General features: G+C 49.6%; 1 protein-coding gene across 1 annotated transcript; it reads left to right on the forward strand.

The window, feature by feature from the left end:
* Positions 1-934: 934 nt before the first annotated feature.
* Positions 935-10,437, forward strand: FZD4 (frizzled class receptor 4). The gene is made up of 2 exons (XM_059708199.1): positions 935-1,591; positions 4,001-10,437. Exons 1-2 carry the CDS (start codon positions 1,310-1,312, stop codon positions 5,327-5,329), a joined length of 1,611 nt encoding a protein of 536 aa, XP_059564182.1. The 5' UTR covers positions 935-1,309; the 3' UTR covers positions 5,330-10,437.
* Positions 10,438-15,674: the final 5,237 nt, after the last annotated feature.

Raw genomic sequence — 15,674 nt, forward strand, 5'->3', positions numbered from 1 at the left:
TAAGTTAGAAAGAGATACAGGCTGCAGGCAAGGATGCCTGGGACCCAGGAAGAGGGGAGCCCTGGAGCTGTGCGCCTTCTAGCCCATCTCCCTCCCCCACACGCCCCCCTTTTCTTCTCTAGAGCAGGTCGAGCCTCTCCCCTCCCGCCCTCTCTCCCTCCCAACCTTATTTAGAAACCGTGTCCCCGAGACAGGAAGGGCGGCGGGCCGAGAAGCACGGAGCTTCCCGGCTTCATTTCCTTTCGAATCCCCCTGTGGAATTTCATTTCATGCGGCGAGGAAATCGGAGCGCGAGACCCTCGGCCGCTCGGCGGCTCCGGGGCGCCTCCCCCACTCGCGGCTGGAGGCAGGAGCTCCCGGGCGCAGGTCGGCCGAGCCTGGGGGCGGGGAGAGGGGGCCGGGCTCCCACCCGAGCAAGTGGGGAGTGGAAAGAGCTGCGCGCGCGGGCTGTACCAGGCACCGTGCTGAGCGTTTTTACGCCTGATCGCTAATCCTCCCGCGTCTCTTTAAGGATGAGGAGAACGGCGCCGAGAGGTTGTGCAATTTGCTCAAGGTCACACAGCCGGGATTTAAAGCCGCAATCTCCGTAAATCCACCTCCCGTGTTCTTTGTATAGTTTCCCTGCCTGACGGGGAGGTGGCCGTGGACCGAGGTGACAGCTGGAAAAGGAAAGGAACGGGAGCCCACCCATTCTGGGAGCACTTCTCACCTGGGAGAGGGGGGGGCCGGCTGTCCCGTCCGGAGTGACCCGGCTCCATCCCTGCCTCGCCCCAGAACCCGGCGAAACGGGTGGGAGGAAAGTGAGAGCCGGGGAGCGGGGCGGGGCGCTCTGGGGAGGGAAGGGGGGGTGGGGAGGGCAGCGGGCGGGCGGGGCCTGGCCCTCCAGCGGCAAGGTGGCCCCGCCCCCCGCTGCCCACAGCGCCCGGCCATTGGAGAGGCGCGCTGTCCGTCCAGCCCCGCCACCGCCCAGCGAACTTCTAGCGCCCGGGAGGGCTCGGGCGGTGAGAGCGGCGCGGCGCTGGGCGCTGGCGGGCTTCGCGGAGACCCCGAGCCGACGCGGCCGGCGCTGGGTCCGAGGCTCGCCGCCTGCAGCCATGACCCTAGCAGCCTGTCTCTCGGCCTCGCCCCGGCGAGTCTAATATCCCCCACAGTTGCGCGCAGCTGCTGGAGAGCCAACCGCTGCACCCTCGTCGCCCTTGGCGCCTTATCACACTCCCTGCCCCGGAGCTGGGAGCAGCCCGACCCCCGGGCAAACTGGGGGTGTCTGCTGGAGCAGCCCCCGCCGCCGCCGCTGCCCCCGGCTCTGGCCATGGCCTGGCGGGGCGCAGGGCCGAGCGCCCTGGGGGCGCCCGGGGGCGTCGGTCTCGGTCCGCGGCTGCTGCTGGTGCTGTTGCTCTTGGGGCCGGCTTGGGGCTTCGGGGACGAGGAGGAGCGGCGCTGCGACCCCATCCGCATCTCCATGTGCCAGAACCTGGGCTACAACGTGACCAAGATGCCCAACCTGGTGGGGCACGAGCTGCAGACGGACGCGGAGCTGCAGCTGACAACTTTCACGCCGCTCATCCAGTACGGCTGCTCCAGCCAGCTACAGGTGGGCGCCCCCACCCCCACCCCCACCCCCATCCCCCGCGAGACCCTTGGGGCAGGGACGCCCCAAACTAACTTGGTGGAACCCTTACCAAGTCGAGCCCCCCTGCCCGCTTTCTAGGGTGAAGGGTATAATCCTGAAAAAGTGATTTCCATCCCCACCCCCACTTGTCTGTCCCTTCTCAGGGACTGGAAGCCAAAACGTTGTGTAAGTCATCTGGCCTGCGAAAGAACCCACTCTTACACCCCGCCCTTCCGTTTCTCTCCCCTGCCCACCGTGTCTGGCCAAGCCCCTAACCCCAGTGGAGCTGAGGGTTATCTTTGCCAAGGATTCTGGCCGCCGCTGCTCAGTGGGCGAGTCCCCGGCGGGGCAGCCAGCTGCAGCTAAGACTTGGAAGGAGAGATAAGGAGCTGGGAACTTCTCCCTCACCGACCTCATTTCTCCCCCATATTTCTGGGTGGTTTGTTCAATGAAACACCACTGCCCCGTTTTCTGCGGAGTGGCCCCTAAGCGTGTAGCCCGCCTGACTGTAGAGGTCATGCAGAAAGGAATGGTTGCGTTGACTTGAGTTTATTCTTATGCTCAGGGTTGAGAGCAGGTTTAGTACTTGGAGGGGGAGAAAACACAGCTTGGGAGAAAGGTAGTTTGTTGTATATTGGAAGAAGGTAGCTTGCATATTGGGAGATTGTGGTTGTTGTTTGCAGTCATGACACATCTTTTAAGCTTATGTAATGATACAGAAAACGTTCATCCTACAATTGTAAGTGAAGAAAGAATTTGCCTATACAAGGTGATTACAATCTTATAAAAACAACACCCCAAAAAACCCAAAAAACAAATTAACACCCAATTCATTGGAAAAGAAAAAGGATTGAAAGGACATTTTTAAAAAGTGTTCACACTTGTGTTTTGTTTGATGAGACTATGAGTGATTTTTTTTCTTTTGAATTTTAGAAAAGGGAGAGATTGGTGAAAATAGGGGATCGTTGTCCAGGCTAGCTAAAAGCTTTAGAAATCAGTGGTTCTGGTTATAACTTCTGAGAGATAAGAGACAAGCAGGCAGCTTACTTACTAGGGTGCATGTTTTTATATAGGTCATTTTAAAAGTTAGATTGTGGTTTCAGAAAGATGGCTGGGATTAGACCGTTGCTGGTGAAGTGTCCCCTTGGAAGTTCCAGACCTTCAGAACTAGGTTATAAAAGCTTAAGAAATGGCCCGCTAGCCCTCGGTTTGGAAACAGCACATATCCTGACATCAGTGGCAATTTTTTTGTTGGAGAAACGGCTTTTCCAGGGATATATATTTTTAATTGCATGTATCCTGGGGCGGCAGCCAAGCTGTTTTGAAGGACAGGACTGGATCCCTTTACATGCTGGAAAATAGTTACTTGTAACTCTAGACTCCATAGACAACATCTGTAAGGAGCCAAGCAGGCTGTTTATCAATGCTGGAGGAATTGAGGACAGCAACTGCACTCTCCCCTGCTGGTACTGCAGTGTCAGGGACTTAACGTTTATATCTTCCTATTGTGCTTCATTATTATTCAAAGTGGAAACCTGGCCAAACAAAGCCCTGGAGACCAGAGACCTCAACCTGCATCCCATCCTGCCTCCCATCACTGGGTCTAACAATATCTTAATTAGGATACTTTCTGTTTCGATAGGAACAATAATTTTAAGGGATAAAGTACAGAAAAGAGAGAATATTAACAGAAGAGGTGGGTCTGCTTTTTTTTTTAACTTTTATTTTTATGGTGATAAAGAAACGGGGATGAAAAATAAATCACCCGGCCCTAGCTGGTTTGGCTCAGTGGATAGAGCGTCGGCCTGCGGACTGAAGGGTCCTGGGTTCCATTCCGGGCAAGGGCACATGCCCAGGTTTCGGGCTCGATCCCCAGTGTGGGGCATACAGGAGGCAGCCGACCAACGATTCTCTCTCATCATTGATGTTTCTATCTCTCCCTCTCCCTTCCTCTCTGAAATCAATAAAAATATTTTTTAAAAAAAAAAAGAAAAGAAAAATACATCACCCATCACCAAAATGACTATCATTTGATTAGTCTGTTCAGCTCTTTCAAATAGTAGCTGAAAAGGGAGGGAGAACTCAACGTTGAGTCTTTTAAGACTTATTAAGCATTGTACAAAAGGGGATTATATAATTCTTTGGGTCCTTTTTATACATGCATTTATTTATGTTGCCCTGGAAAGGATTACTAGAACCCAAAGAAGGAAAGTGTGTAGGAGATTACTAGGCATCCTTGTCTGAGGTCAGCATGAATGGCCAGACTCCCTACAGGCAGGTTTAAAAGTAGTTGTGTGCTATGCCTGGAAGCATTCACAACTCAGCTGTGTGCAAGCCTTTGGTCATACTTCCCAGTCACTGTTTTCTTTGCTCGTTTCATTACTTTTCCAGTTCTTCCTTTGTTCCGTGTATGTGCCAATGTGTACAGAGAAGATCAACATCCCCATCGGCCCGTGCGGAGGCATGTGTCTTTCTGTCAAGAGACGCTGTGAACCTGTCCTGAAGGAGTTTGGATTTGCCTGGCCCGAGAGCCTGAACTGCAGCAAATTCCCCCCCCAGAACGACCACAACCACATGTGCATGGAAGGGCCAGGGGACGAGGAGGTGCCGTTACCCCACAAGAACTCCATCCAGCCTGGGGAAGAGTGCCATTCCGTGGGGACCAACTCCGATCAGTACATCTGGGTGAAAAGGAGCCTGAACTGCGTTCTCAAGTGCGGCTACGATGCTGGCTTATACAGCCGCTCGGCCAAGGAGTTCACCGACGTCTGGATGGCCGTGTGGGCCAGCCTGTGCTTCATCTCCACCGCCTTCACCGTGCTGACCTTCCTGATCGATTCCTCCAGGTTTTCCTACCCGGAGCGCCCCATCATCTTTCTCAGTATGTGCTATAATATTTATAGCATTGCTTATATTGTCAGGCTGACGGTAGGCCGGGAAAGGATATCCTGCGATTTTGAAGAGGCAGCAGAACCTGTTCTCATCCAAGAAGGCCTTAAGAACACAGGATGTGCAATCATTTTCTTGCTGATGTACTTTTTTGGAATGGCCAGCTCCATCTGGTGGGTTATTCTGACACTGACTTGGTTTTTGGCAGCTGGACTCAAATGGGGTCACGAAGCCATCGAAATGCACAGCTCCTATTTCCACATCGCAGCCTGGGCCATCCCCGCGGTGAAGACCATTGTCATCTTGATTATGAGACTGGTGGATGCAGATGAACTCACGGGCCTGTGCTACGTTGGGAACCAAAACCTTGATGCCCTCACCGGCTTCGTGGTGGCTCCCCTGTTCACTTACCTGGTGATCGGAACGTTGTTCATTGCCGCAGGCTTGGTGGCCTTGTTCAAAATTCGGTCAAATCTTCAAAAGGATGGGACAAAGACCGACAAGTTGGAAAGGCTCATGGTCAAGATCGGGGTCTTCTCAGTCCTGTACACGGTTCCTGCAACCTGCGTGATTGCCTGCTATTTCTATGAAATCTCCAACTGGGCGCTTTTCCGCTATTCCGCAGATGACTCCAATATGGCCGTTGAAATGTTGAAAATTTTTATGTCTTTGCTGGTGGGCATCACTTCGGGCATGTGGATTTGGTCTGCCAAAACTCTTCACACATGGCAGAAGTGTTCCAACAGATTGGTGAATTCTGGGAAGGTAAAGAGAGAAAAAAGAGGGAATGGTTGGGTAAAGCCTGGGAAAGGCAATGAAACTGTGGTGTAAAGCTTGCCAGCCTCCACGCTTCCCAAATTTTGATGGGGAAATGCCAGCATTTCGGTGCAAATGCTACTAAAAGTTTCATGCAGTGAATCTCAGTTTAAACAAACTAGCCACCCTACGGTGACCCCCTTCACCCACTACCTTCTCCCTCTCACCCCAGCATCATAAAACTAATGATTTTGCTGCAGACTTTGGAATAATCCAAAATGGAAAAGCCAGTTAGAGGCTCTCAAAGCTGTGAAAAATCATAACATTGATCACTTTAGCAGGTCGCAACTTGGAGCGTGGAGGTCCTGCCTAGATTCCAGCGATGCTGCTTTTCCCTGAGGGGTGGGATTTGAGCTGTGAGTAGGTAACTTGCAGGGAGAAAGATTAACTTTTTTTTTTTTTAACTCTTTAAAATTTAAAATACTAACTGGGTCTTTCAGATAGCAAAGCAATCTATAAACACTGGAAATGCCGGGTTCAGAGACGTGTTACAAGAGTTTTATAGTTTGGCTGATCTAACATAAACATTTTCTGTGGTGCATTGTCTGCTGTTTAGAACTTGAGGATTGCTCTCCCAAGAGGTGGTGTCAGAATCTTTCAGTGCCTTTGTCATAAAACAGAATTGTTTGAACAAACAAAAGTACTGTACAAACACACATAAGGTATCCAGTGGATTTTTCTTCTCTCTCTTCTTAAATTTCAACATGTCTGTTTGAGGCTGCTGCTGTTTTTGTGTTGTTGGTGTGTTGTTGTTTTTTTTTTCATTTTACATTCATAACTCAAAATAGGCATTTTTATAGGAATTTTTGCACTGCAGCGTGCCTAATGAGGGGGGACGGAAGGGTGATTCACTTTCTGACAATCACTTAATTCAGAGGAAAATGAGATTTACCAAGTCGACTTACCTTACCGACCCCAGAGACCTATTGCATTGAGCAATGGGGACTTAATATATTTTACTTTGTGTGATTGCATCTATGCAGACGCCAGTCTGGAAGAGCTAAAATGTTAAGTTTCTTGGCAACTTTGCATTCACACAGATTAAACTGTGTAATTTGTGTGTGTCAATTACAATTAAAAGCACATTCTTGGACCATGACATAATAGTATACTGAACTGACTTTCAAACTGTGGTCAACTTGCATTCTCGGAATGATAGTGCATTTTTTATTTCTTTTAGCATAAGAATGTTATCAGAAAAGTCTGGTCTACCTGCCACAATGGGGACTTTTTCAGTGTTGTAGAGGGGACTAAGGACAGCTAATCCAACTACTTGGTGTATAATTGTTTCCCAGTAATTGGCAAAGGCTCCTTATAAGATTTCATTGGAGGCAGCATGGCCTGGAGTATTTATATGGTGCCTAATGAATCTCCAGAATGCTAGCCAGCAGCTGATTGGTTTGTAGCGAATAAAGTGTAGACCCTATGAAATGAACTGCAAACTCTAACAGCACAGGTCTTAATTGCCTTTTGCGGAGGTATCCAGAGCTTTTAAAATTTATGCTTTATGTTCCTTACAAGGGGGTACCCCCTAGCAGCCTCTCCAAAGTTGCAATTCTTTTAAAATTGTAACTGGCCTTTCTCTTAACCCGCCTTAGGCCCTCTAATCACCAGATCTCCGGGACAAATTGTTGACACTGTCGCAGGTTGCTCTCCTTGTAACTCTTACCTGTCTGCTTCAGCGACTACTTTGCAATGACTCCTTTATTTATTTATTCATGCCCCACTTTAAAACAACAACAACAACAAAAAACAGGTAGGAAAGCTCTTTTATCACTTCTTTTTTCAATAGAAAAACATCTCCAGGGACTCAAAATTCCAAATAGGTAGGCAAATTCTGGAAATAAGCATGGCTTTCTGTTTGTTGGAGCTTTATGGTGCGACATGTTCCTTCCTTCCCCCCTCTGCTTTTGTGTGGTTCTTGCACAGTCCGAGATGAATTTGCATATAAAGGCCTGTTGCAGGTTCTGGAAGGGAAAGTCTTGAGGTTTTGGAGACAGTCACTAAGTAGGCACGGGAGGGTGGGGGGTGGGGGGGCTGCGGGGTGTGCCCAGCCTGAGCACCTTGGCTGGCCTCCGGCGTCAGGGCTTCGGGAGCATGAGAAAGGGTCCTTGGGAGGACCGGTTGAACTCCATCTGAGACCACATGGCCTATGAAATGCACAATGTGAACTCCCTGGCTGCTTGCAGACTTCCCATAGCTGGCCAGGGCCCTGGAGCCTGCACCCAGGGGCAGAGCCTGCCCTTACTCACGCTCTGCTCTGGTGTCTTGGGACTTGTTCGGAGCCTCTGGCCCAGGCCAGGGAAGGACCGTGCAGCCGGGCACTGGCCTTGCTGTTAGCAGGCTGGGGTCTGTAATGCAATTTTCTTTGTCATGTGTTGGCGATGGTGTGACCAAGGCAGCACCTAGCAGAGGGCGCAGAGTAGGTGCTCAATATTTGTGAATGATGCCATAATAATAATGACACTAAGAGTACATGAGTGAACCTGGACACTGATTTCTGTGCCTTGACAACTTGTCTCTCTAGAAAAGCTCTTGCCTCCTGGGGGGCAGTGTACTTGATCAGAAGTGGCTGTGGATGCAGCCGGGTTACTGGCCTTGGCTACGTCACAGGGTGATGGGCCTTTCCTGTCACACTCATGGAGAGTGTTCATGGTTTCAGGAGAGGAGCTTGTGGCTAAGGAGTCAGTTACCAATTACCCTGAAGTGATTCCATCCCCTCTTACATTGGTTTTGTCTAAAAAGAAAGAAAAAAAAAAGGTCGATTATTAGCACATTGCTTGAACACCAACTGTGTGTAAGGCCCTTGTGGCAGGCACCGTAGGCGATGTCCGGAGGGTAAGCTCTGTTCTCACTGCCCTAGACCAGGACGCTCCTGGGTCTGCTGAACTTCACCATTGGTTTTGGGAAGGTGTGAGTGTGTCTGATTTGCCATCTCTTTCAGTGTCTTCATCCCCTAAACCTCCTCCTGGGTCTTTCTATCTTTGATGCATCTCTGGTCCCTCCCCAGAATTCCCTGCAAATCGATGAGGGGGCTCTGACAGGAAGCACCCGCTGTTTCATAGCGTTTTCGTGGAAATCCCAAGGAACACTATGAAATCGGCGGTGAGCACGTGAGCGCCCACATCTAATGTGGCTCTGGGCGGAGGCAGTTCAGGGCCTGGGGTGTTCCATGCAGCTTGCACAGGAAATTTGCGGACAGTATCTTGCTAGGAAAAAGGTTAGGGCTGTTGCTGTTTTCTCTGGAGTCTAGAATAAGTAGGTATACTTGTAGCTTCTTACACATGCCTTGGCCTCCGGAGATTCAGCAGAGCCTAAGGGCACCTGTCCAGCCTCCTCTCTGACAAACTCCTTTCTCCTCCTTCATTAAGGCGGGGTCTCAGGGCAGAGAGACGTGGGATAGGGTGGAACTGGCCAGAACCATCTGGTTGAGCTACTTGGTTGATTCATATCCTTTTTCCTCTATGGAGACCTGTTTCCTGCTCTCTGAGGCTGCTTCTGAGCTGGCAGCTTGCTCAGGGGCCTGAAACCTGAGAAGGGGTGACACGTTTCTCCTGAGATGCTCTCTTGACTTTCCTCTCCCGGTCACTCCCTCACCTGCACCCCCAAACCCAGAGTGTGGGAAGCTTCTGTATCCAGCTCTGAGCTGTGACTTCGCCAGCACCCCCAGCTCTGTCCTCTCTGCCCCCACTCTGCCTCCTGGCCACTAAATTCAGTGCTTACTCTGTTGGGAGCTAAGCTGGGACCTGAGGTCGAAAAGAGGAACTCAGCCCCGGGGGGCACTCAGTGGAGAGGGATTTCACCAGGATGGTGCAAGCTTTGGATTCTGGTGAGGTGACCTCAGCAGCAGGTAGGGAAGAGAGACACAGAGCACAGACTTTGGAAACAACCCCCTCTCTTCCCGCTGAATCAGTCTACACCCTGAATTTCAATCTGCGATGGAGGAGGTTGGGGGAGAGTTCCAGACAATTATGTTGAGTCACTGGACTCTGACAGTTCTTTTTGCTCCTTTATTGTATTTGGGTTCAGAGTCCCCGGCTGGGTTTGTATCATGTCTGGCAAAGGACCCAGTTAATCGTTTTTCTTCTGGGCCTAGTTCACAGATCTTGGAAACTCGTAGGAGAGCATTTTGCTCCTACCTAGGATCAGATACCAGAGGCTTAAATAATGTATTTTGCTTCACTGGGGCCTGGCCAGAGCTTTCTGCTGCTGCCTCTTGCCTTGCCCGTGGGCAGTAATGGCTCGCGGCACATTACCAGGAGGGAAGTGGACCGGATGCCCCCGGCAGCCTTTTCTAAGCCCCGTTGCCCTAGAGTAGCTTGTTTCTGTTTCTGGTTTATCTGTTTCCCTTCTTCTTTGCACCAGCAAATTCTCAGTATTCACCCAGGCGATTGGTAGTGGACCTGTTTGGGGTCTTGTGTGAGCCTTGCCCTTCCAGCTTTTGTAGCTCCCCGATCCCCTGTGATATTCAGTACATGACCACTGTCATCCCAGAAGGCTTCTGAGAAGAGGGGCAAGAGCAAGGGCAGCTGTGCCCCGTGATGGCTGGGCCCATCTGGTCTCCCAGGGGTGCACCGTTCCCGCCCTGCTGATGGGCCCCGGCCCGGACTCAGCTGAGGGCTTTGACTGGAGCGGGCCTGCTTTCTGGGTCTCTCACCATGGGGCAGCTTGGTGGTTCTGAATTTTTTTCTACCTCACAGAAATGTAAGACTTTAAAAGGTCTGAGGATGAAGGCCCCTTGAGCCCATTGTAGGAAGGGCGGAATAAATACCAGCTGGATCTGTGAAAAAATGAATGGGACTCCACCTGCTCACGCCGCAGTGAAGTTAGTGCTCCGCGGCCCTTTCCCCAGAGCCCCGCGCCACCCTGCAGCTCCAGCCACCTCGAGGCCAACCTGGAAACTTTCAGATGTTCGACATACAGGTACCAGGCAAACCCGGCTACACATGCCCTGAACGCATCGCTGACCGTCGAAGGAAATGGACCCCGCTTTTAAGGATGTACAAACGTGTGTCTGCATTGATGTCTGTACTGTAAATTTCTAATTTATCGCTGTACAAAATAAATAAATAAACTTTGCTATTTAATTTTTGTATTAAAGGAAAATAAACTTTTGTTTATTACCTCGTGTGTGATCGGCATTTTCCTGAATGTGTGCGAGATCCCTGGGAAGCACACGCACCCAGCACTGAGAAACGGAGAATTCCGTTTGCAGGGCCGATGGAGAGCTTCTCTCTGAGAGCCTCTTTGTTTCTTTTTGCTGGGGCTGTTATTCCCCTCTGGGATTTCTCCTGGGTCAGCAAACCCCCAAGGTCCAAGGTTAATAGCATTTGTCACGACTGTGCTCCTCACTGACACCCAGGTGATCACATGATGCTTTGGACAGAACTATGGTTCTCAGGCTGTCATTGCATGGCACCTCTTCTTGGCATTTCCTGTATGTGTGGAGGTTTTTATATACCTTCCAAGTCCCTTTGACTTAATCTGCTGGCCTGACAGTGTTTCCCTACCACTGCTAGAGCTTCAGGCCTCTTAAAAGGGGCTTTTTTTTTTTTTTTTTTTTGACTGCAGAATTTTATTTCTGGCTATACAATGGTTCTATTTTGTGTAGCGGACATGGGAGTATGTATGTCTCATCAGTCAGCCAGGAAAATGACTTTTTAAGCTAATTTTATAAGTTGGGTGGTCTGTGTCCCCATATTCAGAAAAAACCTTCAGACAGAGCAGATGCAAAGCCATTAGCAGGACATTGTCGTGGACCACACAGATAGAGGGGACGAGGAGTCACTACCACTGGAGATGTCTGCTGATGTCCCAGAGGAGGACATTGACCCTCTTGGTTTGCGTTTTTTTTTAAAAAATATGTTTTTATTGATTTTAGCGAGAGAGGGAAAGCAAGAGAAACATGGATCAGCTGCCTTTTGCAGGCCCTCTACTGGGGATCAAGCCTGCAACCTGGGCCTGGGCCCTGACTAGTAATTGAACTGGTGAGTTCTTGCTGCATGGGACAATGCTCAGCCAACTGAGCCACACCAGCCAGGGCCTCTTGGTTTGCCTTTTAATTGCTTTCTACCCATTAGTTTCACCTAAGTACCACCCTGCTGTGGTGTGAGTAAAAAGCCTAGGGCACAAGGATCTGCACTACTGTTCTCTGTAGATTGCCATCATACTTTTATCTCAAAACATAAACGAAGGGAAGCATGTAATTTAAATTCTCTTCCCTGTAAAGCAGGCCATGTTTCTCATTTTATTACCTACTCATCAAGTAGTTATGAAGTTAAGGAAAAGTCAACACAATCTGAAATGAACTCATAATCCCTTGCACTTGTAGAAATACTCTCCATATAGAAAAATAATTGTTTAAAAATTATTTTATTCTCATGGCATCTGTAAAGTAAGCAGAGCAGGCACTGCTTTGCTTTAGAGAGGAGGACAGAAACTTCGAGAGTCCAAGGGTACCCCAACGGGAGGTGTGAGGTTGGACACCAGGTCTTCTCTGGCCTTGCCCGGGGTTTCATTTTTGTTTTTCTTACAATCCATTAGGGGTTGAACTGTGTCCACCCAAAAGACATATTGAAGTCCTAACCACCATGCCTGTAAATGTGAACTTACTTTGAAATAGGGCCTTTACAGACAGACATCATCAATTTAAGACAAGCTTGTACTAGATTAGGGTAGGCCTTAACCCAATGACTGGTGTCCTTACAACAACAGGGACATTTGGACATGTGCACAAAGAAAACACAAGTGAAGGCAGAGGCAGAGATTAGAGTGATGTAGCTGTAGGCCAGGCAAGAAACACCAAGGATTGCCGGCAACCTCCTGAAGCTAGAGGAGAGGCCTCCAACAGGAGCCAACTTTAGCAAACCTCAATTTCAGACTTCTAGGCCCCAGAACTGTGTATTCTAGCCACACAGTTTGTTATTGCAGCCCTAGGAACCTAATACCTACTCTATTCCTCTGATTTCTTTAATCATTGCACATAGTTCATTGGAAATTGGTAAGTGCTTTAGCAGGAGCTTCTGTTTTTAAGGATTATGTAGCATAATCACTCTGATACATTTCTTTATCTGTAAACTGGGCACCTCTAGAATAAACCCCATGACCCCTGACGCTCAACTGATTTGAGCTGGTCTCGGCTGGTCTCCTGCCCAGCCACCCCCGAGGGGAGCTCTGTGCACAGGGCCAAGACCTTGACTGGAATGTGGCCCCAAGGGTTTTTAGCATTTCTGTTCTGAGAACTGACTTTTTTCTCTTTCCCATTTTAGCTTTCACATGCAATCATAATTTTAAAGTTGAGCTGACTCTTGACTAAAGAGGTCAGCTTGGCCTCCTGTCTTCCAAGGTTCTGTGAACAGAAATAAACCACACTCGGAGAAGGGTGTTGTCTTAACGAAATGGCCCCAGCTGGGGTGTAGGACTGGGACCATCTCATTGAATGTTTTGAAAATGTTGGACCTGCAAAGGTTCAGTCCAAAGGCTTTCAGAATAGACCTTGGTCCCACCTGAAATTCCTAGAATCACTGTGTCCTCATCTTCTATCTCATCCTTCTGCTAAGAAAACCCATGGATTCACCCACCCACACAGCAAAGAATTCCAACTTCTCAAGTTCCCAGGGAGAGAGAATAAAATATAAAATGTTGTACATTTCACATTCATTGCCTGATTTTCATCAGCTTCCCATTTCCCATAAGCACCCAAGAACCTGCTTAATCTCTTGGCTAGCCCATGTTATCAATGCCTTTCTCTTTAAGAGATTAAATGATTGGCTATCTAAGTTTTCTAAAATGCCTGAGGGTTACATCATTTCACTTGCTATGAGGTAAACGGGTAGAGTATAAAGCAAGAGATGGAGTTGATAGGGCACATAGAAAATCTAGTTCCATTGTTTCCTATCATTCCCTTGCCTTTGTATGTGTTTCTCCTTGCCTGGAACCCCTTCCCTCTTTCTTCAAATAGGTTGTGTCTATTCTTCCTTCAAGACTAGAGTCTTAGGTCATCTTCTCTAGATTTCCCTGACCCTCCCACTTGCCCTGTCCTGCCTCCCTTCCTTCTTGCCATTGGTATGTGTACGCCTCTGCGTTTTCAACTCCGGGAGACATCATGGCATGGTTTGGAATGGTCTATCCCCCCACCACACTGAGCTCCCCGAGGATCACTCTGAGCACCTGAGGGTGCCTACCTGTGTGCCCTCTGAACATGAGTTTCAGGAATATCTGTGGAAGAAAGGAAGGTGGGTTAGGAGGGAGGAAGGGTTTTGCCTTGTTAGGTGGGGAAGCTGAGGGGGTTTGGTGACAAATGTGGCCAGCACAGAAAAGAAACCAAAGGTGACCGCAAGAGCCATGACAGAGGCAGGACTTTCTGGAAACACGATTGGACAAAATTCAGAGATAATTCTCTAGCCTCCAAGATGGATTTCAGGATGATTACCTACCCGCTGTGTTGCTTATTGTTAAGTTGTCTCTCTTCCACCTTTTTTTCTCCTCCTCCACCTCCTCCTCCTCCTCCCCAACAAATATTTACTGGGAGCCTACTGTATGCAGACTATGGGAGTGGGTTGGGCAAGGGAGAGAGGGATGATTGGAAAAACCGTGAAAGACAAGGTCCAACTCCGAGTCCAAAAGTGCAGATGACAAAACAGAGAAAGAATTCAGCTGTTATTAACAAGCTTAAAACTCCAAACCTGGAAAAACAAATCCTCTACGGCTTAGTAAATATTTGTTGAATAGCTGAATGAGGGTCTGTCCTGTGGCAGCCACTGTCTGGGGCGGGCACTGTAGGGGACCCCAAGATAAGTAAGACACAACCCTTGCCTCCAGAAGTTCATGGCAGCAAACCACATGCCTCCCATGTCCCTACCCCCTAAAGCAGTGGTTTTCAACCTTCTGGCCCTTTAAATACAGTTCCTCATGTTGTGACCCAATCATAAAATTATTTTCGTTGCTACTTCATAACTGTAATGCTGCTACTGTTATGAATCGTAATGTAAATATCTGATATGCAGGATGGTCTTAGGCGACCCCTGTGAAAGGGTCGTTCGATCACCAAAGGGGTCGCGACCCACAGGTTGAGAACCACTGCCCTAAAGGATCAGCGCTGCTGGTCCTATCACATTTACATCCAGTTGCTTCCCAACCGAAGTCCCAGGGCCTTGTTGGTTCAGCTTGGACAGAACAGCTTCTGAGTACTCAATGGGAAAACATTTCCTGGACAGTTGTCATCTCACCATTTGATCCCTGGAAGGACACGTCTGCCTCAATAGGTGAATGTGTAGTGAGGGCGTGGGGAAGAGGAAAAAGGGAGAAGGGGTGGATCCCAGAGACCATGGTGCCTTAAGACTTGCTCCGCTCACCAAAACCACCCTCTGCATTCAGCATGCAAAAAATAAAATTTCAAACTGACTCTTCTTGGGCCATGGGAGGCATTTAATCGTCAGATCGGCGACCTGCCCCCTCGGGGGCGTCTTTTCCAACACGCATGCTGATTTATAACACTTGCACCGAGTAGGTGGGTCTGTGCAGGATGTCTGCCTTGTATCCTCTGGGCCTCGTTCTCTTGCTTCTCTCCTGTCACAATTCTGTGCATCCAGAGACCGCTCTACAGAAGCTAAACAGAGTGCATGGCCTCATTGACCCAGAGGAAGAGAAAGAAATGGGTGATCGCCTTGGCTGAGAACTGCCTGTGGGGAGTTGCAGGGCAGTGAGTCGTTCAATGGGGCTGGAACCGGAGATTCTGGGAGTGGGAGAGCAGGTGGGAGGCTGTGCTCTCCTGCGCTGGGCACAGGGGAGCCGGCCCAAGTGTGAGGGCAAGGAAGGCTCACCTCCCTGTGGGTGTCTTTCAGAGCTCACCCTCCCTGGCCGTGGCCTGGGGGCTGGAGAGAAGGCCAGCTGGAGGCAGGCAGACCAGTCTGGATTCAGACACGAAGGCCTGAAGGAAGGTGACGGCAGAGAGACGGGAAGGAGGGAGCGATTTTCCCAGAAACCACAACAAACTGTGGCACTGCTCAGTGAGCTGAATCTTTGCTTTCTAAACGGCCGGTGTTTGCTCTGTACACCTGATACAGCACACTCCCTGCATAGCGAGCGCAGATAAATAACAGCCCGTCGCCACAGGGCTGGGGCGGATCACTACCCTGGCCCAGCGCCCCAGGGGAGCTGGGGTCTCCCCAGTGAGACTCTCTCCCTCACAGCCCTGGGTCAGCAGGACACCATTTGTCGGTGGCTGGAAGACACAGGGTGCTCGTGAGGAGAACCTCCTGTTTAGTTGTTTATATAGTGCAAAGGGGTCCCCACCACCTCTTTCGGACTCAGTTTCCTATCAAGGCATACATCCTAGATTAGCTGGTGCAAATTCCATAGT

The sequence above is a fragment of the Myotis daubentonii genome, chromosome 9 (genome assembly GCF_963259705.1).
Source record: "Myotis daubentonii chromosome 9, mMyoDau2.1, whole genome shotgun sequence".
NCBI lineage: Eukaryota > Metazoa > Chordata > Mammalia > Chiroptera > Vespertilionidae > Myotis > Myotis daubentonii.